General features: G+C 43.1%; 1 protein-coding gene across 3 annotated transcripts in view; it reads left to right on the forward strand.

Moving 5' to 3' along the window:
- Positions 1 to 21,688, forward strand: part of nhsl2 (NHS-like 2) — a 105,705-nt gene that overhangs the window by 64,814 nt on the left and 19,203 nt on the right. For all 3 annotated transcript variants that reach the window (XM_061960886.2, XM_061960887.1, XM_061960888.1), the window contains exons 2-6: positions 7,788 to 8,015; positions 12,511 to 12,647; positions 17,107 to 17,287; positions 20,290 to 20,469; positions 20,550 to 21,642. In XM_061960886.2, the coding sequence (XP_061816870.1) occupies positions 7,788 to 8,015; positions 12,511 to 12,647; positions 17,107 to 17,287; positions 20,290 to 20,469; positions 20,550 to 21,642 (1,819 nt within the window). The remainder of the gene's footprint in view (positions 1 to 7,787; positions 8,016 to 12,510; positions 12,648 to 17,106; positions 17,288 to 20,289; positions 20,470 to 20,549; positions 21,643 to 21,688) is intronic.

The following is a 21,688-nucleotide window of genomic DNA, read 5'->3' on the forward strand; positions in this document are numbered from 1 at the left end:
TTTCTATTCTAAAACTGCCTGCACACACCTTCCTCAACAAAGTGTCCTATGCCTCCCTGATGCACACACATTTAATAGTAATCATTAGGGATGTCCGATAATATCGGCCTGCTGATATCATCGGCCGATAAATGCGTTAAAATGTAATATCGGAAATTATCGGTATCGGTTTTTTTGTTTTGGTTTTTGGTTTTTTTTATTAAATCAACATAAAAAACACAAGATACACTTACAATTAGTGCACCAACCCAAAAAACCTCCCTCCCCCATTTACACTGATTTAAACAAAAAGGGTTGTTTCTTTCTGTTATTAATATTCTGGTTCCTACATTATATATCAATATACATCAATACAGTCTGCAAGGGATACAGTCCGTAAGCACACATGATTGTGCGTGCTGCTGGTCCACTAATAGTACTAACCTTTAACAGTTAATTTTACTCATTTTCATTAATTACTAGTTTCTATGTAACTGTTTTTATATTGTTTTACTTTCTTTTTTATTCAAGAAAATGTTTTTAATTTATTTATCTTATTGTATTGTATTATCATTATTAAAAAGGACCCTATCTTCACCATACCTGGTTGTCCAAATTTGGCATAATAATGTGTTAATTCCACGACTGCATATATCGGTTGATATCGGTATCGGTTGATATCGGTATCAGTAATTAAAGAGTTGGACAATATCGGATATCGGCAAAAAGCCATTATCGGACATCCCTAGTAATCATTACATGTTAGAGCAACACATTCTTTCTTGTAGAATATGTCCGACCAGCCACTTTGTCACAAGCAAAATGTATGTAATGAGAACTCACTCGCTTTGTTTGAGATTGATTTAGAGAACTTTTTGGGGGATTTTTGACCATCATTCACAATCCTTAGTACATATTGAAAGGGTAAAAGAAAACACATTTTTGGGTGTAATAATAGATGATAAAATGAATTGGAAATTTCATGTAAAAAATATACAAGAAACACATTAATAATAAATAAAGCAAAACATGTTCTAGACCAAAAATCACTTCATATTCTCTACTGCTCACTAGTGTTACCATATCTGAGTTATTGTGCAGAAATATGGGGAAATAATTACAATTGCGCGCTTCATTCACTAACCGTGTTACAAAAAAGATCAATTAGAATAATATATAATGTTGGATATAGAGAACACACAAACCCTTTATTTATTAAATCACAATTATTGAAATTCAACAATTTGGTGCATTTGCAAACAACTAAAATGATGTACAAAGCAAACTATAACCTGCTACCCAAGAATGTACAACAATTCTTCTCAACAAAAGAGGAGAAATATAACCTCAGAGGAAAATCTAGTTTAAAACATTTGTATGCTCGTACAACACTTAAAACCTTTAGTATATCAGTATGTGGAATTTTAAATTATGCAACGGATTAACCAAATAAATCCAACAAAGCACCAATATGATTCAGTTTAAGAGACTGTTCAAACTACAAGTGTTCACAAAGTACACAGAACAAGAATTATGATGAACATCTTGAACCCTTTTTTTTCTCCTTTTTTTTTTTTTTTGAGACAAAGACTATTTATGTATTTAATATTTGTATGCTTACTATGGTATATTGTTTATTTATTATGTATACGCTCACTGTTCTGTTACAGAGAACAAGGAAATTGAATAAAATTGCTATGTTATGAAAAGGGGTATAGGATTAAATAAGCTCAGCTTCTTCCTACTCCTTTTCGGACGTGCTGTAATGAAACAACTGGAAATATGTGATGCATTACATTGTATCGTATGCATGTTCGGAATAAACTGAAACAGAACTGGGGTGGGAAGAACAAAAACTTATTTTCGGGTCTTTTTAGCCATTTTCGGGTCAAAGTTGGCTGTCAAAGTGTACCAACTTCTCAGTTTATGTCCACAAAATTTTACTATCCAGGTGAGAGGCACGATTTATAATCTAAAATGAACTTTCACAAGCTCAGAGGCGAGAAAGCAGCTCACCAGCTGATGTTGTCAACAGTGTGATGATCCGTTACCTGGATCATAGTTTGTTTACGTTTTGATTCACTTGTTTCAGTTCTGTTTCAGCACCCCTGTTTTGTGTGTCCTTGGTTGCCATGGTTATTCATTTGTCCCAGCTGCCTCTGATTGGTGTCCGGGACGCTCACCTGCTCTCGGGCGCTAATCAGAGAACTATTTATTCCGTCCCCTCACCTCACTCAGTCTGGTGCTTTTATTTGCTTACATGCAACAAGTTACGTCGTTTACCCTTTGCATCCCTGAGCTAAGTTTTGCCTTATGCTTTTCTTGTTAGCTATTCCGTTTAGGGATGTCCCATAATGGCTTTTTGCCGATATCCGATATTCCAATATTGTCCAACTCTTTAATTACCGATATCGATATCAACCGATACCGATAGCAACCGATACTGATATATACAGTCGTGGAATTAACACATTATTATGCCTAATTTGGACAACCAGGTATGGTGAAGATAAGGTCCTTTTTTAAAAATATTAATAAAATAAAATAAGATAAATAAATTAAAAACATTTTCTTGAATAAAAAAGAAAGTAAAACAATATAAAAACAGTTACATAGAAACTAGTAATTAATGAAAATGAGTAAAATTAACTGTTAAAGGTTAGTACTATTAGTGGACCAGGAGCACGCACAATCATGTGTGCTTACGGACTGTATCCCTTGCAGACTGTATTGATATATATTGATGTATAATGTAGGAACCAGAATATTAATAACAGAAATAAACAACCCTTTTGTGTGAATGAGTGTAAATGGGGGAGGAAGGTTTTTTGGGTTGGTGCACTAATTGTAAGTGTATCTTGTGTTTTTTATGTTGATTTAATAAAAACAAAAAAACAAAAAAAAAAACGATACCGATAATAAAAAAAACGATACCGATAATTTCCAATATTACAATTTAAAGCATTTATCGGCCGATAATATCAGCAGGCCGATATTATCGGACATCTCTAATTCCGTTAGCTCCCCGTGCTATAGGCATGCTTGTTTTGTTTATTTTGTATTTTTGCATGTTTCATGAAGAATAAATCATTCTTCTTACCTGCAACTTGCTTCCTGACGTTCCTCCGCCTCTTGGAAAGACGACCTCCGGCATCACCATGCCACGTGTACGTAAACACACAGAGGATTAAAAGTTGCCTCTCTCTAATCAATGCACTGCTATATGTAGGTCCGTAAAGTTAGCGCTTACAATAACAATATCACTAATACTTGGTTAATATTCAGGTCACGTTATGTAAATGGAGTATTGTTGGCAGTTTTTAGATGGTTATTTATTGGGTTTTGTGGTAAAAAAAAATAGACGCAATGACATCATACTTCCCATTGGCTCCATTGTAAGCTGACTTTTATTAACAAGTTAGAATGCATTCAAAACAACATGAGTTCTTCTCTCTCATAACTTGGATCATGAATTATAGGCAATATCCCCCCAAAAAGTGCAGTTTCCCTTTAACTGTATTGTCATTTTGCAGAGTGCAGGTACAATACACAGATAATGTGCAAATGTGAGATAATGACGCTCTAAAGTACATCAATCATATCAGCATATTCGCACGCTGTTGTAACACGTGGCCTGGCATTGTCTTGCTGAAATAATCAGGGGCATCCATGATAACCTTGCTTGGATGGCAACATATGTTGCTCCAAAACCAGTATGTACCTTTCAGCATTAATGGTGCCTTCACAGATGTGTAAGTTACCTAGGCCTTGGGCACTAATACACCCCCATACCATCACAGATGCTGGCTTTTGAACTTTGCACCTATAACAATCCGAATGGTTCTTTTCCTCTTTGTTCCGGAGGACACGACGTCCACAGTTTCCAAAAACGATTTGAAATGTGGATTCGTCAGACCACAGAACACTTTTCCACTTTGTATCAGTCCATTTTAGATGAACTCGGGGCCTAGCGAAGCCGGCAGTGTTTCTGGGTGTTGTTGATAAATGGCTTTTGCTTTGCATAGTAGAGTTTTAACTTGCATTTACAGATGTAGCAACAAACTGTAGTTACTGACAGTGGTTTTCTGAGGTGTTCCTGAGCCCATGTGGTGATATCCTTTACACACTGATGTCGCTTTTTGATGCAGTACCGCCTGAGGGATCAAAGGTCCGTAATATCATCGCTTATGTGTAGTGATTTCTCCAGATTCTTCCAGAAGACTTAAGGGGAGGGGTGCAGCAGCTTGAAAAAAATAAAGAAATTCATATTTTTCAAATTTTGAATTGCTCTTGTGAGCAAGTAAACACAATCTTAGGCGAGGGGAATACTTCATAAATGACTGTATCCTTCTTGAAAATCTTTTTTTTCCCCCGGGAAAGAGAAGAGGCTCTGATTGTATGATATTCTCTAAGGCAGAAGTGTCTCAACTGCATTACTGAAAAGTCAAAGGATGACATTTTGTAAAAAAGCAAACCAGAACAGAAATCCATGCGACCTCCTCTTGAACCTATTGAGAACTTCCATCCATCCATTTTCTACCGCTTATTCCCTTCGGGGTCGCGGGGGGCGCTGGAGCCCATCTCAGCTACAATCGGGCGGAAGGCAGGGTACACCCTGGACAAGTCTATTGAGAACTTGATTTTTAATTATCTGTAAAACACACCGTGTGACTTACTGTTTTATTTCATCAACTTAGTATCAAAGTAAATGAATACATGTAGCTGTACATATGTAACAACTTAAAACCATTTAAATGTTATTACGGTAAGTCAATTTGTAACATTTTTCTAAGACAGCTGCTGAGCTGTCTTGGATAAATGTTACAAATGTGTGATTATTAATACTGATTGCTAATAAACAAAAAGTGCAAATGTCATCATTTGCACTTTTTGTTTATTAGCACAATAATGTTGAACATGTTTTAGTTCTGTAAACATTGCTCACTTTATTTGTTATTTGTTATGTCTTTGCTTACTTTGTGCAAAATTTTCAACAATATTGCTTATATTTGAATTTACCTTCCTATATAATCTATCCACAAGTCAATTAAAAAAAAAAGAAGCCTTGAACCCTGAAATATCTCAAACTGTACATCCATTTTAGCATTTTTTTTTTTAATGAAACACACACAACCTTTGCTAATTCTCCCATACTAATTTCACAGCATTTGTCTGTTATGTTCAATACAATTTTCCAGTATTTTTCCCAAATGCACAGAAAATTTCAAGAACAGAAAAGATAATTATACTCGTATTGTGGTGATATTGAGCCCTTTTTTGCACTGCACCTCTTTTCAAATCTGGGCTTCACAGTTGATTTTGCTACTCCTAAGTCTTGCTCAATGTTAAAGCTGGGATCTGTGCTTGGTTTTGTATCGCAGCAACAGAAGAAGAAACATCTGACAGTGATAGAATGTTGCAAAGGATAGTAGAATGACATAAAAACACACACTTCCTCATTTCCTTCTGTAGTTACGGTGAATTCAAAGGCTTTAAGGTCTTTTTATTCTGGTTATCGTCACTTGTTTAGCTTTTTTTTTTTTATTATTATTTTCTTTTTATTACCGTCAAAAACTTCTCTAGATCTACACCTCCATTAACTCCGTAGACATTTGTTTTTGTGTATCATTTCCACTGGGTAGAACAGGGACCCTGTTGATAAGGCTTGTGTGCCATTCAAACATGAATACTAGAGTTTAGAGACAAATATTGAAAACCTCCCCTGCACCTCACCAGCCCGGGGGGTCCCTACCCACAATTTGAGAAACACTGATTGCCTATTCAGTAGTACATAAACTTACGATCTTGTATGTCAAATACCACAATTTTAACATGTGACATGCCATTTAAAAATGAACCAAACTTTTAAGAAATATTGTATACAATGGAATATACAATCAACTACAATAGATGTATAAGGTACTATAGTAATTAGGGATGTCCGATAATGGCTTTTTTGCCGATATTTCCGATATTCCGATATTGTCCAACTCTTAATTACCGATACCGATATCAACCGATACCGATATATACAGTCGTAGAATTAACACATTATTATGCCTAATTTTGTTGTGATGCTCCGCTGGATGCATTAAACAATGTAACAAGGTTTTCCAAAATAAATCAACTCAAGTTATGGAAAAAAAATGCCAACATGGCACTGCCATATTTATTATTGAAGTCACAAAGTGCATTATTTTTTTTTAACATGCCTCAAAACAGCAGCTTGGAATTTGGGACATGCTCTCGCTGAGAGAGCATTAGGAGGTTGAAATGGGCGGGGTTGGGGTGGAGGTAGGGAGTAGCAGGGGGGGGGGTATATTGTAGTGTCCCGGAAGAGTTAGTGCTGCAAGGGGTTCTGGGTATTTGTTCTGTTGTGTTTATGTTGTGTTACGGTGCGGATGTTCTCCCGAAATGTGTTTGTCATTCTTGTTTGGTGTGGGTTCACATTTTTGTAACAGTGTTAAAGTTGTTTATACGGCCACCCTCAGTGTGACCTGTATGGCTGTTGATCAAGCATGCCTTGCATTCACTTGTGCGTGTGTCAAAAGCCGTAGATATTATGTGACTGGGCCGGCACGCAAAGGCAGTGCCTTTAAGGTTTATTGGCGCTCTGTACTTCTTCCTACGCCGTTTTAATAGGTTATACATTTTAGTTTTTGAAACAGATACCGCTGATTTTGAAACCGATACCGATAATTTCCGATATTGCATTTTAAAGCATTTATCAGCAGATAATATCGGCAGTCCGATATTATCGGACATCCCTAATAGTAATAATGTAGTGGAATTCTTCAGCAATTCTTTTGAGCCATCAAACACACCATCAGCAGCTTGTCCATATTTTCATGGATAAATGTCTGCTGTTTCAACATTCATGGCTGGCATTACACTCCTCCTGCTTCAGTATGGTGCAGGCGAGCAGTGATGCGCTCAAATTGTTTGGCCAAGTTGGCTCCAGCGTCTGTCATGTGTTTGATGAACTTGTTCTTTATTTAATAAAGTAGCTTTAGGCTAATGCTAAGTGAGTAAGTTCAGGTGTTTTGGGCGGATCTTGTGGGGTTCACTGTGTGACATTTGCTACACCAACTAATGGCAGGGATGCTTGTTCCTGGCATTTTTAGACTCAGAATCACATTTATCGGCCAAGTGTGTTTAAAGCACAGGGAATTTGACTTAAGGCATAACAATTAGCCGAGAGACAACTCTTATCTCCTAACATTCTTATGTAAGGGCACTCCTAAGTTGAGGCACCATTGTAGGTATATTTGACTTTCTTTGTTGAATTTTATTTTCGCACAAATCGCCCCTGTGCCGCACTTTGAACACATTTACTGTGCACAGCACGTGGTTCCCTTAGGGTCACATGATCCATCAAGCGTCTCAGTTTAAACCACTGGCTAACTGGACAGCACTTGATGTCTCTTTATTGCCCACATGTTCCAGCGCCTACAAGGCGTGATTCTGTTTTTGCTTGTGTCAGGTGTGCGAGTGTGACGTCCGCCCGTGGTCCTCCTCCAGTCCCTTCTAATGTTCCCTCAGAATCGCTTCCCCTCCCTCGTTTCCTCCCCGTTCCCTCCCTCCTTCCCTGGTTCCTTGTTCTCCCTGACAACACACGCCGTTATGTAATCCCCAGCTATTAGTTATGGAAATTCATACCATTTTATTTACTCCTCCCGTCTTCTTTAACCCTCATCCTGCCATTCACCATCCTCAACTGTAATAATATTATTTCCCACCCTCTTTCTCGCCCCTCTGTCTCTCTCTCTCTCTGCATCCATCACTTCCATCGCTCCCGCCTCCTGCAGCCACTAGCGGACTCGAGGCGGAGGGCGGCAGGCGCGGAGGCACGAGCGGCAGCCGCGGTGGCGATGCCAACCACAGCAGCGGTGGTGGCGGCGGCGGCAGCAACGGTGCAGCCCACTTCAGGTCTCCATGGCAACAGAGCGTGAACGTGTTTGGCTCGTGGAGCAGGCCCGAGTGTGTCGAAGAGCTGCACCAGCAGGCGCAGCTTAACCTCCAGAGCCTGCTGCAAGGTAGGCACGGATGGAGGAGGAGAGAGGCGGATGGAAGGTGTATGTGTTTGGGTGGGTGGATGGATGCTACTGGGATGATGCTGCTGTATGTGTGTGTGTGTTTGTGTGCTTTCCTTACCATATTGGTGCGTGTTGGCTGAGCAGCTCTGCAGCTGATGCAACGTTGTTATTTCAGCTTTTGACAGGGTGTGTGTGTGTGTGTGTGTGTGTGTGTGAGTGCGTTTAAAACAGCCCCGCTTACATTGAAGCGGCTTGTCAGTGGCCGTCACTCGGGCTTATTTTGGTTATTTTTATGATGGAAATCTGCTTTGTAGACGGCTGAGAGTGTCGCCGTCTCTCTCTTTCATTTTCAGTGTGACTCATGCTCTCTCGCCCTCCTACTGCCACCAAACCGGCCTTTGGATGAATGAGCGAGTGAGTCTGAATGGGGAGGATGAATAAATGATTAACTACTTGTTGCTCGTCGAGCTCCTAATGAGGCACATGTTGTGGTGTCGACTAAATAAAAGGCGAGACGCACATATACGTGTAACTGTGATGCCCTGGGGATGGCTACAGGGTTTGGGACTATTAGGTGGAAGAAGGGCATGTAAGGAGCTGAGGAGGGCAATGACAGGAAGTGAAAACTGTTAAACTCAGTTGCAACGTTAGCAGATTTGTGACTTATTACATTTGTTGAATCATTTGTATATGTTGGGGTCTAACTGAATTAAGTGTGATGTGCTCGCATGGGGGGTGTGGGTCTTATATAACACCAAAGCGCTCCCTCTTTGGCCATCCTCGCCCTCTGCCTCTGTGAAATATTCATCCTCTTTCTCTCCTCCGACTCTTGCACCGCTCCATATTTATGAAGCTGACTGTCAGACGGATCCGCAGCGCCGTCTTGTCATGACACCCAACCCACCCGCCTGGCTCCGTTCATTCCGCACGACCTCTGTGGCTGTGTTGGCGCGGAACGATCGACACAACAACAAGCCTTACGAGGGGTTAGGGGGGGGAGAACAGTTGAGGCATTTTGAGTTGCGAGAAGAGGACCAGTTGTTGTTTTGCAGCTGCGTGTACTTTGCAGATGTTGCCCTGGGTCTCCCAAGGTCTTGCAGTCTGAGCAGGGGGCTGCTTTCATTCAGATTCCCACAAGGGAGCTTGGAAACGGCCTTTGGAAAGATTATATTTCCTAAGGCACCGTTTACACTATCCAGGGTAGATCACACCTAAACTTATCCGTGTCCACACACAACAATGCCACGTCATAGTCACCTCCAGTGTTGCTTTGTGTGCAAGTTCTTAAAGGCCTACTGAAACCCACTACTACCGACCACGCAGTCTGATAGTTTATATATCAATGATGAAATCTTAACAATGCAACACATGCCAATATGGCCGGGTTAGCTTACTAAAGTGCAATTTTAATTTTCGCGCGAAATATCCTGCTGAAAACGTCTCGGTATGATGACGCCGGCACGTGACGTCACGGATTGTAGAGGACATTTTGGGACAGCATGGTGGCCAGCTATTAAGTTGTCTGTTTTCATCGCAAAATTCCACAGTATTCTGGACATCTGTGTTGCAATTTGTTCAATGAACAATGGAGACAGCAAAGAAGAAAGCTGTAGGTGGGAAGCGGTGTATTGCGGGCGGTTGCAGCAACACAAACACAGCCGGTGTTTCATTGTTTACTTTCCCGAAAGATGACAGTCAAGCTTTACCGTTGGCCTGTGGAGAACTGGGGCAACAGAGACTCTTACCAGGAGGACTTTGAGTTGGATGCGCAGACGCGGTACCGTGAGTACGCATGCAGCTGCGGCTTCCAAACATTTGATCGCTTGCCCGTATGTGCGTGCCGCTATGTGCATGTCACGTACGTAACTTTGGGGACTTTGGGGAAATATATGTGCTGTATGAACTTTGGGGAGGTGAACGGTACTTTGGGCTGTGGGATTGAGTGTGCTGTGCAGGTGTTTGAGTTGTATTGGCGGGTTATATGGACGGGAGGTGGGAGGTGTTTGTTATGCGGGATTAATTTGTGGCATATTAAATATAAGCCTGGTTGTGTTGTGGCTAATACAGTATATATATGTCTTGTGTTTATTTACTGTTTTAGTCATTCCCAGCTAAATATCAGGTCCCACCCGCCTCTCACAGCATCTTCCCTATCTGAATCGCTCCCACTGCCCTCTAGTCCTTCACTCTCACTTTCCTCATCCACAAATCTTTCATCCTCGCTCAAATTAATGGGGAAATTGTCGCTTTCTCGGTCCGAATCGCTCTCGCTGCTGGTGGCCATGATTGTAAACAATGTGCGGATGTGAGGAGCTCCACAGCCTGTGACGTCACGCACATATCGTCTGCTACTTCCGGTAGAGGCAAGGCTTTTTTATCAGCGACCAAAAGTTGCGGACTTTATCGTCGATGTTCTCTACTAAATCCTTTCAACAAAAATATGGCAATATCGCGAAATGATCAAGTATGACACATAGAATGGACCTGCTATCCCCGTTTAAATAAGAAAATCGCATTTCAGTAGGCCTTTAAATTTAATTTATCTGAACAATATCCAGTGTTGTGGTATTTCAATTAACTGGAATCCAGTGTGCTGTGGGGCCCTATTGTAGTGAATCACACCTGAGCCATCATTAATTAATCACATCTTTATTAGACACGTAAACAATGTGACAAAGAACATTTGACATCAATCAAACTAGGGATCTAGATATCTGGTCGGAACACTCCTCACTCTTTTGCCTTCACCTTCAATGTCCATTCGTTTTTTTGTGACTTTATATACTCTGGACCGAGACGTTGAGTCCGCGACATCTGGACAATAACTGATACAGTCTGCTTTGCTAGTCCAAATGCATTTGCCGTTTTCCTCGACGGCCAGGCAATACAAAGCACATGCTACCATTTTTATCACATCCACGGGAGCTCGCATTCTCGTTGTCTCTCCTTCGGCAAATGAACGAAGTTTTTCGCTAGGTCGAATCACAGCTGACCCGGCCGCACATTGGAAAGTTCTCTTGCCGTCTGAAAAGTGTTGTATCCCAAATAGCTGCAATCGCTTTCTCTTAAGGTATTCATGTGGGATTTCCACAAGCGTCTCTACATGTAGAAGAAGGAGAAACACGGGCATGTCTGGATGACTCGCCTCCATATTTCCAATGGTTAGCTCCGAGTTACGAAACCGCTTTATTATGAAGCTGGCTGTGGCACGTTCTTTCTGACGTCACTTGCTGTGTGGGTGGGGCGCGGTCTTTCTGGCGTCACTTCCTCTCCGAACTCACTTTGTAAACGATTGATGAGTCCATACAAAGCTAAGTGCCGGAGATTCAAGAAATACACGGCTCACTTAGCCGTGTAAAAATTTGTCCGAGGATGGGGACCTTAAACGCTGGTTTAGTGTGAACTGAAACGGGGATTAGGCTAAATAATTATTTGTTTAAGGGGTTAAACGACTTAGTGTAGACATGGCCTTAGGAGGGCAAAGTAAATGGACGCGATCAAACCCTCCTTTTCGCGATGCACGCCATTCCGGGTCACGACCGCAGTGCCACCAGCCCATTAGGCCAATTGTGTGCCTTGACACACAAACAGTACGAAGGAAAACATGAAAGAGGAGTATTGTTCGCGGCGGTTTGTGGAAGAAAGAGTGACCCACATTTGACAGCATCCAGGCGCTAATTGTCAAGGATGTTTGGGTTCATCGGTGAATGAAGTTGCTGCGCATGTTTAAGTAAAAAAAAAAAAACTGAGATGCTAACAAACAATGTGCACTTTAGGTACGCCTGAGTGCTTGTCTGGATGAAGGGGAGGAGGCGGGGTACGTTTTAAGTGTGTGTGTTAGGGGAGTGGCCGGCATACCTTTGCACCCCCCCTCGTCACCTCTCCCTCCCTTATTTTCCCACCAGCTGCATGGTGCATGGCTACCAGAGGCATGGGTCTTCCACTCTTGGAGTGGACACACAACATGTTTGTTTTCAACTTGCTATCAGGCATCAGCAGCAAAAAGTTATCTCCCTCTCTGCTTGTGTCGCCTGGCAACCCCCACCAACGCCACTATGGAATCCATATAAGTCGACCCAAGTGGGCTTTAGGGATGAGTGGAGACTGGGTCATGAGTGTGTTTTGGGGGTAAAGGATTGGTTGGCGGATTGTGAGGGGGAGTGTGTGTGTGCGTGTGTGTGTGTGTGTGTGTGTGTTGTAGGGAAAGAGGAGAAGGGGGCGGGGGTTAGGAATCTGTTTACAATGGCCTGAGGGGGAGTCGTCAAAGCTGCAAGAGTTAAGGGAAGCGGTGCTATCGAGGGGGAAAGTGAGAGCTAGAAGACACTAAGGGAGTCTTGTGGTGAGGTAAACTGATGCAGAGCAGCAAAGCGTGTGTGTGTGTGTGTGTTTGTGTGTGTGTGTGTTTGTGTGTGTGTGTGTGTGTGTTTAGTTTGTTGTGTTCAGGAATGCAAGCATCCGACGCTAACGTGCGCCGTGTCGCTTTCCATGTGCACAGACTTTGAGGAGCAGCTCTGTGACGCCAAGCTGACCGGTCAGACGTTCCGCCATCCGCCCTTGCAGAGCTCCATCAACGCGTCCGCCTGCAACTCGCCCGCCTCCCTCGGCGACAAGCGGTCCGACTTCATCTTCCTGGTAAACAGAGTCGCTCTTTCGAATGCTGTTGGATCTGATTGTGTCCGACTGTTGGCTGGGGTGCGTGGGGCGGGGGAGATAAAGTCCATAAACCGTCCTCATGCAGACACAAGGAGATCATTGCTCTTACATCGTTTTGATGCCACAGAGTTAAGAGAATGATTGTGACATTGGTTGATGGTTTAAGTTTGTTTCCAACATACATACAATGTGATGTAATCACAGTTTCCAGCAGTGATTGGCTCGCCCAGGTTAGACTTCCCGTAGGATCTCTTTTTGTTATGTAAACATGCATTAAAGGGGAACATTATCACAATTTCAGAAGGGTTAAAACCAATAAAAATCAGTTCCCAGTGGCTTATTTTATTTTTCGAAGTTTTTTTCAAAATGTTACCCATCACGCAATATCCCTAAAAAAAACTTCAAAATGCCTGATTTTAACCATCGTTATATACACCCGTCCATTTTCCTGTGACGTCACACAGTGATGCCAATACAAACAAACATGGCGGATAGAACAGCAAGTTATGGCGACATTAGCTCGGATTCAGACTCGGATTTCAGCGGCTTAAGCGATTCAACAGATTACGAATGTATTGAAACGGATGGTTGTAGTGTGGAGGCAGGTAGCGAAAACGAAATTGAAGAAGAAACTGAAGCTATTGAGCCATATCGGTTTGAACCGTATGCAAGCGAAACCGACGAAAACGACACGACAGCCAGCGACACGGGAGAAAGCGAGGACGAATTCGGCGATCGCCTTCCAACCAACGATTGGTATGTGTTTGTTTGGCATTAAAGGAAACTAACAACTATGAACTAGGTTTACAGCATATGAAATACATTTGGCAACAACATGCACTTTGAGAGTGCAGACAGCCCATTTCAGGCGCGCTAAAAACATATATTTTTCCACGATTTCAGCACTCAGGTTAACCATACCTAAATAGACACAAATTACTGCATTACACAAGACTACCCGAATGTACTCGAATGATTGATAAAAATAAATGTTTTTAAGCTAAATTATTGGTAAACACAGTTTATGTATAATAATTTACGTAAAACCGTGAGTAATGAATAAAGTTTTCATCAATTAATATATTCTGTAGACATACCCTCATCCGCTCTCTTTTCCTGAAAGCTGATCCGTCCAGTTTTGGAGTTGATGTCAGCATCTGCTTTGAGTGTTGCAGGATGTCCACGCATTCTTGCCATCTCTGTCGTAGCATAGCTTTCGTCGGTAAAGTGTGCGGAACAAACGACTGACCATTTCGTCGGCTTTCCCCACAGCCTCGTATTTTGAACAAATTTCGTCCAATTTCTTGCCACTTTCGCATCTTTGGGCCGCTGGTGCAACTTGAATCCGTCCCTGTTCGTGTTGTTACACCCTCCGACAACACACCGACGAAAGTGAAAAAATGGCGGATTGCTTCCCGATGTGAGGTCACAACGTGACGTCATCGCTCCGAGAGCGAATAATAGAAAGGCGTTTAATTCGCCAAAATTCACCCATTTAGAGTTCGGAAATCGGTTAAAAAAATATATGGTCTTTTTTCTGCAACATCAAGGTATATATTGACGCTTACATAGGTCTGGTGATAATGTTCCCCTTTAAGGGATAATTGGAGACTTTAAATTGTGCAGAATGGTTGTTAGTCTATATCAGGGGTAGGGAACCTATGGCTCTCGAGCCAGAAGTGGCTCTTTTGATGACTGCATCTGGCTCTCAGATAAATCTTAGCTGATATTGCTTAAACACGATAAGTAATGAATAATTCCGCTGGTACTCACAGTGTTAAAAATAACGTTGAAAATATAAAACATTCTCATGCATTTTAATCCATCCATCCGTTTTCTACCGCACCTGTTCAAGAAGTCGCATTAATGGTAAGAAGTATTTTATTTATTATTGGTTAGCTTCAGAATAACAATGTTATTAAAGAGTAAGAGACTTATTATACTCTAAAAATGTTGGTCTTTCTTAAAAATGCACTTATTTAGTTGTATTCAGGGTTAAAAAATATTCTATGGCTCTCACGGAAATACATTTTTAAATATTTGGCTTTCATGGCTCTCTCAGCCAAAAAGATTCCTGACCCCTGGTCTATATGGTCACAAGTCCAAGGTGTAGCACTCTTCATGCCCCAAGTCAGTTGCAATTTACTACACCTCACCTGTATGGACCCGCCCAATGGTTAGTACCACCTGATCACATGACTGTAGTGTGATAGGTGTGATGAGTTTGAGTTATTGTTGCATCCACCCCCCTCTCCAAAAAAAACCAAAAAACAAAACACTGCACACTACAACACCTCTGCTCAGGTTTGTCATCACATTCACACTCTCAGCAGGCTAAATGATTTAGCGTCTCCCAGATGGAAATGTGACAACTCTATTAGGAATTTATAGCACAAAAAGGCATGAGTGACGCGTGTTCTTCCTGCCAGGGCGGGATTTTTGGGAACGACAGTCGCTGACTATTTGTCCCCGAGGCGGCCTGATGGATTCCTTGAGGTTATTTCGCTGGCACGCCATCCCTCCAGAAGCCCCTTAAATTGCTCTGTTAAGGGGCTGATTTCATTTAAGAGTCCCTCTGGAGACAACTTGGATCGGAATTTCCTGTGACAGCACTTCCGTTTCTTGACCCCAAGGAAGACGCACTTGAATACGTCCTGACTCTGTATATGTTTATAAACACATAACACCTTTGAGCTAGAATAGAATAGAAACAAATAGAATATCACAGTTAATTAGTCCAGAAACAACCACAACAAAGGAATTTCCTCAAAGCAGGAATCAATCATCCATCCATCCATTTTTTACCGCTTGTCCCTTTTGGGGTCGCGGTATTATCTAAGCTGCATTGGGCGGTAGGCGGGGTACACCCTGGACAAGTCGCCACCTCATCACAGGGCCAACACAGATAGACAGACAACATTCACACTCACATTCATTCACTAAGGCCAATCAACCTATCCCCAGGTGCATGTCTTTGGAGGTGGGAGGAAGCCGGAGTACCCGGAGGGAACCCACGCAGTCACGGGGAGAACATGCAAACTCCACACAGAAAGACCCTGAGCCTGGGGATTGAACCCAGGACGTTCGTATTGTGAGGCACATGCACTAACCCCTGTATCACAGTGCTGCCCAGGAATCATAGCTAGAGCGTAAAAAAATTGTTTACTACCTTTTAAATACCTTTTACAACATTATGAGAGCCCGCTAGACATGAAACAACACCCTTTAATTACCTTTCAACTCTTTTAATCCAGTATAGTAATGCTGTCTGAGGCTGAGCCAATCAGTGGCCTCGATACTGAACAGCATGCTCTTATTGGTTTGGTCTCCTCCAGTGGCCAATACTATTGTAGTATTGATATTTATATGTAATTTAGCCATTTGTATTCCTGAAAATGCTTAACTTAGGACCAACAAATTGTGGAATATGCTTTCGGCGAGGAACCTTTGTCTTTACAGAACAGAAATTCTGCTTTAGAAGCTTCTAAGAAAACTAACAGGACAGAACAATGAGAGATACAAAACAAAACAATATGATAGAAATATTGACACAGAAAATTAAGAAATTAAATGATTGATGAAGAAGAAAGAAGCTAGATGTAATGTCGTGGTCGCATGGTTATGCGTGGGTCGATCTCCCAAGATGCAGCAGGAACTCCGGAGGCATGGTGCAGGTGAGACAATGATTTATTTGCATAAATCATACAGGATACAAAATAAATTACACCAGTGTGCAGATCGCACGGGAAGCAAAGCTAAAGAAGCTAGCGTGAAAGCTTAGCATAAGCAATTAAATAAGTAGACGACGTAACTTGTTGCATAGAAGCAAATAAGACAACCAGACAGTGTGTGGCGAAAGACAGAAATATGTAGCTCTTTGATTAGTGTCCAGGAACAGGTGAGCGTCCCGAACACTAATCAGAGGCAGGTGAAACTAATCAGCACCCATGGAAACAAAAACACAAACCCAAGGGTGCTGAAAACAGAACTGAGGTAGTCAAACTAACAGAACAAAACATGATCCGGGCAACGGATCATAACAGTGGAGAGTGAGACCCTTCAAACCCTCTCTCAGGCCCAACATCAGTCTTCTCATTGGAATGACCACATGTCCCATTACTTTTGTCCAGAACATAACACAGCATTTGTCCTTGCCAACCTTCAAGGCAGATGCCACAATTAGGTTTTGTGTTCCATTTGTTGACTATTTATCCGTACGCTCTAATGGGCATGAGGGCTGTTTGGCCCCTGTCCTCTATAACCGCCTGGAATGCTACATCTCAAGAGCAAATAGAGGACATTTGCTTTATTTTGAAGCATTCCAAAGTTGACTTCTGTCTGTACGCCTTCATAGAATTTCAAGTTTGTGTCCTACTGGGTTAGAAACCAAAAACCGCTCGGACGTCTTCTCATCTCAGCTGAACTTCTTTTCTTCCAGCCGGCATCCAAGCAGCTCTACGAGGACGAGACCGACACCTCCGTCTTCGGACTGAGGTCCCTGGCCAACCCATCCCCCTCGCCATCGCCGTCCCCCTGCGAGTCAGACTGCCCCCCGCTGGGCTGGAGCGGCGGACCACCCGTGGTGGAGAAACCCCGCTGGCACCTTGGCAGACGCACAGGTTAACACAACCTTGTGATTTAGTGGTAGTGGACACAAATGAGTGCAAACGGTGTTGTCACATGGGTCATAAATCAAGAGTTTGGCTCGTTTCGATGTTCGAGTGTGAGTAAAGAACGTTGCCAAATTAGTCAGATTATTCACAGCAAGTCTTTGAAATACGCATGCATTCCTCAAGTCATAGCCTTGAATCTGTTCTTTTTGATAGGGACACATTACTTGTTAAAAGGGAACTGCACTTTTTTGGGGAAATTTTGCCTAGCGTTTACAATCATTATGAGAGACAATAGGACAAAAGGTTTTTTTTTGTTTTGCATTCTAACATGTACAACTAGGCTTGTTCTAGGTAGCTAGCAATGCAGCTAATGGGAGCAATCTATTCCACCTCTAAATCACTTAAAAAATGCATTGAAAAGCTGTCAACAATACTTCAGTTACGTTCCGCAACCTGTATAATAACCAAACTGTATCGACATTGTTATTGTAAGAGCGAACACAGAGGAACTATTTTTCCATTGTGGTACAAATCAGCATGCTTCGGTATTAGCCGTAAAAGCTAACTACGACAAGAGATGAGCAGGCTTCTACGTCAGCAGGAAACACGTTTGAGTTTGTAATGCACAACACTGCGATAAGACACCAATCTGTACTGACTGAAAAACATTAACCATCATATTACAGTATCTGTAAAGTGTTAGCCCACATTTAATGTTTTGTTTTTACACAGCTAGCTAGACTACGTATGTACTGTTGTTGCAATAACACGCATGACGTGCTGCGTGTATCATGATCAATATAAAATGTGACTCACTCGATGGATAATCTCTTTGGTCCAGCTGCCCAGGGATGTTTTCCTGGTTTATTTGGGATAAGCACACCATTTATATCAAAATAGTTTGTCTCCAAATTCCACATTTGGAGCTTGGAGCGGCTTTCGCCTCACTCTATCGGCTTCCGTCTGCTCCAACGTCTCACCCTCTTCTTCGTGCTCGCTTCCATAACCAGCATGTCGTCCTCCGTTCATTTAGGTTCAAAAAGATAAGGTTGTGAATCTTCATTTGTCCAAAAATACTTGTCTTTGTGGTTTTCTACCAAGTCTGGCATGATTAGAACACACTCGAGCGTTTTGTATACGGAAGTAGGAACTCACGTTTGTTGCCAGAAGTCAGACGTACGCTGCTATGGAAACGGAACTCAATGCGCAGAAGAAGTCAGCCCCGGAATTGATTTAAATGATGAAAATACGGTAAATATTGAACATATTACATATTGTTATGATCATGTCTGTTACTACATTATATATATACTTGCAGCGTGTATATAAAACGTTGGAGGGTTTTGAAGTTTTAGAGTGCTTTGAAGTCTACAACGGTGACTCCCACTGGCCGCATCTTCCAAGCGTTTTTTATCATCTTTAATAATAAAAAAGTGTTCTGGTCTCTCATAATGATTGTGAACGAAAGGCGAAATTCCCAAAAAAGTGCAGTTCCTCTTTAACTCTGCACCTCAGGTTTGCATGAAAACAATGTCATGCAAACATTCCGATCCTGTCCTCTTGTGTTAGAGGTGTTAGCATGCCGTGGTCATCCTCGCTCTGACACCCCTGCTTCCCCTCGCCATGTTTACTTTGTGTGCATGTCAATGTGCCTCATGAAGCACATCCATATCCAAATGGACGTTTTTTGGACTCAAAGGTCAAATATAATGATGCTGCTGCCCTTCCCTCAGCTGGGCATTTTTTAATTATTTTTTTGCATACATTTACTAAATACCCCATCTCGTTGTCATGACGCCCAGTCTCTACACAAGCAAACAGGTAGCTGGCAGTTGGCTTGCTGTTGCCATGGTAACTCGCCACTCTTCCTCTCTTCTCCCCCAAAAAAAGGAAAGCGAACTGTATAAACAAAGCACCGACGGAAGGATGACAGGAAGTGAGCAAGCGGCAAAAAGCGAAGAAAGAAGGATGAAAGAAGAGTGAACGTAGGCTAATAAAAGAATGATCACTGATCTCGCCTCATCTTCTCAGCTGATGACAGGTGTGCTTTGGGAAAGCAGGCAGGCAGGGATTGCAAGGACCAGCTCAGTGGCCTTGTGGTTAGAGTGTCCACCCTAAGACTGGGAGGTTGTGAGTTCAAACGGCCGAGTCATACCAAAGACTACAAAAAATGGGACCCATTGCCTCCCTACTTGGCAATCTGCATCAAGGGTTAGAATTGGGGGTTAAATCACCAAATGATTCCCGAGTGCGGCGCGCACTGCTGCTCACTGCTCCCCTCACCTCCCAGGGGGTGAACATGGGGATGGGTCAAATGCAGAGGACAAACTTCACCACACATAGTGTGTGTGTGTGACAATCGTTGGGACTTTAACTTTAATTTATTTTGTGTACTTTTCAATGACGAGGCAGCTCTAAGACAGGAAATGTCAATGTGAATTCACCAAGTGGTCTGCAGAGCCTTTGCTGCCCTCGTCCTGACTCTTCTGATGGCCGCCTCAAACTGATACCTGAACCCACTGCATGACTTAAAACTGTGTAAAACTTCCCGTCCAACAAACCCCAGAGCCATGATTTTAGATTAGTCAAAAAAGAGCTGTGAAGACAACTGGGAAGAGTGTCCTTGTAGTTCTGAATTATCTTTCTGTTACAGATCAAGTATACTGGCTTTCTCTGCAAGACAAAGACACATCCTACTATCTTTGTTTACATTCCGTGAAACAAGCAGGTTATTGAGTTTGGCAGTACAATGTGCGATTCACCAGGCAGCAAATCTGCGTCTCTTGTGTTTTTCTTTGTGTTCCTACTGAGAAGCATCAACGTCAGCACTTGCACAAACCATACTTCGCCTCTGATTACATAATTCTCACCGCTCCATCAGCTCACTTTTCCATTAGTTTAGCCCCATCAGATTAACTTGCCTCATTGATTTGAGTCATTTTGTGAAAGGACATCAACAAACCACGAGTGACAAGAGCAGCAAGATCACTTGTGAATCTTGTTTCCAGGTGAAGGGGGAAGTGGGAAATTCCATGGTGTGGACCTCCTGCAGCACTCTGTGTCCCCATCTCCCTCTCTCGGGGAGCACTTCCATCAACCCCGCTCACTGGAGCCCGTCACAGACACCCCTCACCAGAGCCTTGCCTTGAGAAAGATACACTCTGACGTCGACGCAACCACGCCTACAGGTATGCATGATGGAGAAACACACTTCTTAGCATGTCTTAATGAGTTAAGTTACGTGAATGCTCCTCCTTCACTCCATCAGAGAACATCCTGGAGCGGCCAGGAAGCATGGACCACTCTGGACTGATTTGCTCCAAAACGCCCTCTACCACCTGGAATGGACCCAAAGGCTCCACCTTCTCCCCCGCTGCGTGGAACGAACCCTATAACTACACCGTTAAGAAAGGGCCGGCAGTCCCACCCAAACAGCACAGCATCATCGGTCACACAGGGGGCGGGATTCAGGAAGGCGTGATGTTAGTAAGCTCGGGACACTTGGCCAGCTCACAGTCCTTCTCGACAATGTCGGACACTTCTGGGAGACGAGGGAACAATACGCCAGGGATGTCACTGGCAGCTGTCATGATGGGGAAGCGGAGTGAAACAGAGGGGGCCACGGCGGATGGAGGGAGGGGTGGGGGAGGAGAGGGCAGTGGTGGAGAGGTGGGAAGGGGAAGGGAGAAGTCGGCACGCTCCATAGCGGCGGCGAATGCATTCAAGTTCCGGGAACGTTCCCTTTCCACACCCACAGACTCGGGCTCCTTCTGCTTCACTGAGTTTGGTACAGACCAACCAGACGAGACCCTGGCCTCCACAGGGAATGGGAACGTCTACACCGCTGCAGAACACCAACGGCAGCATCATACCTTCTTAGGTTTGGGCGAGAACTACGCTCTCCTCTATCCCAGAGGAAGCTCTGAGGACAGTGCCAGTACCACTGACAACATCTCTGTCACAACTTCTGACTACGGCGTTGAAGGACGCTTGCGCCTCCGCTCACGATCTATCTCGCTCAAAAAGTCAAAACGCAAGCCGCCACCTCCTGTGAGGAGCGTTTCTCTCATGAAGAACCTTGGAGAGGCTGAGGGAAGGATCCACCATGGAGGCAAATTGCATAGGGATGGCCGGCCAAAGAGCCTGCACATTCCCAGAGACCACTTTCCGGACTTCCAGCCCGACTTCTTTTTGCCCAGCTCGTCTTACTCCTCCAAATCAGACACTCAGCGAGGGGAACCGGGACAGGGAGGCTACGATCGACCTCCAAACCTGGAGGTGCATCCACCAGAGAAGGAGGCGGAACTAACTTTCCCCACTCACTGGCAGCTCGGGGAGTGGAAGATCAATGACCCCTACAGGTAGGACTCTTATTTGCCTTTTAGTTGCTCTAATTCTTCATACCTT

The sequence above is a fragment of the Nerophis lumbriciformis genome, linkage group LG05 (assembly GCF_033978685.3).
Source record: "Nerophis lumbriciformis linkage group LG05, RoL_Nlum_v2.1, whole genome shotgun sequence".
Classification (NCBI taxonomy): Eukaryota; Metazoa; Chordata; class Actinopteri; order Syngnathiformes; family Syngnathidae; genus Nerophis; species Nerophis lumbriciformis.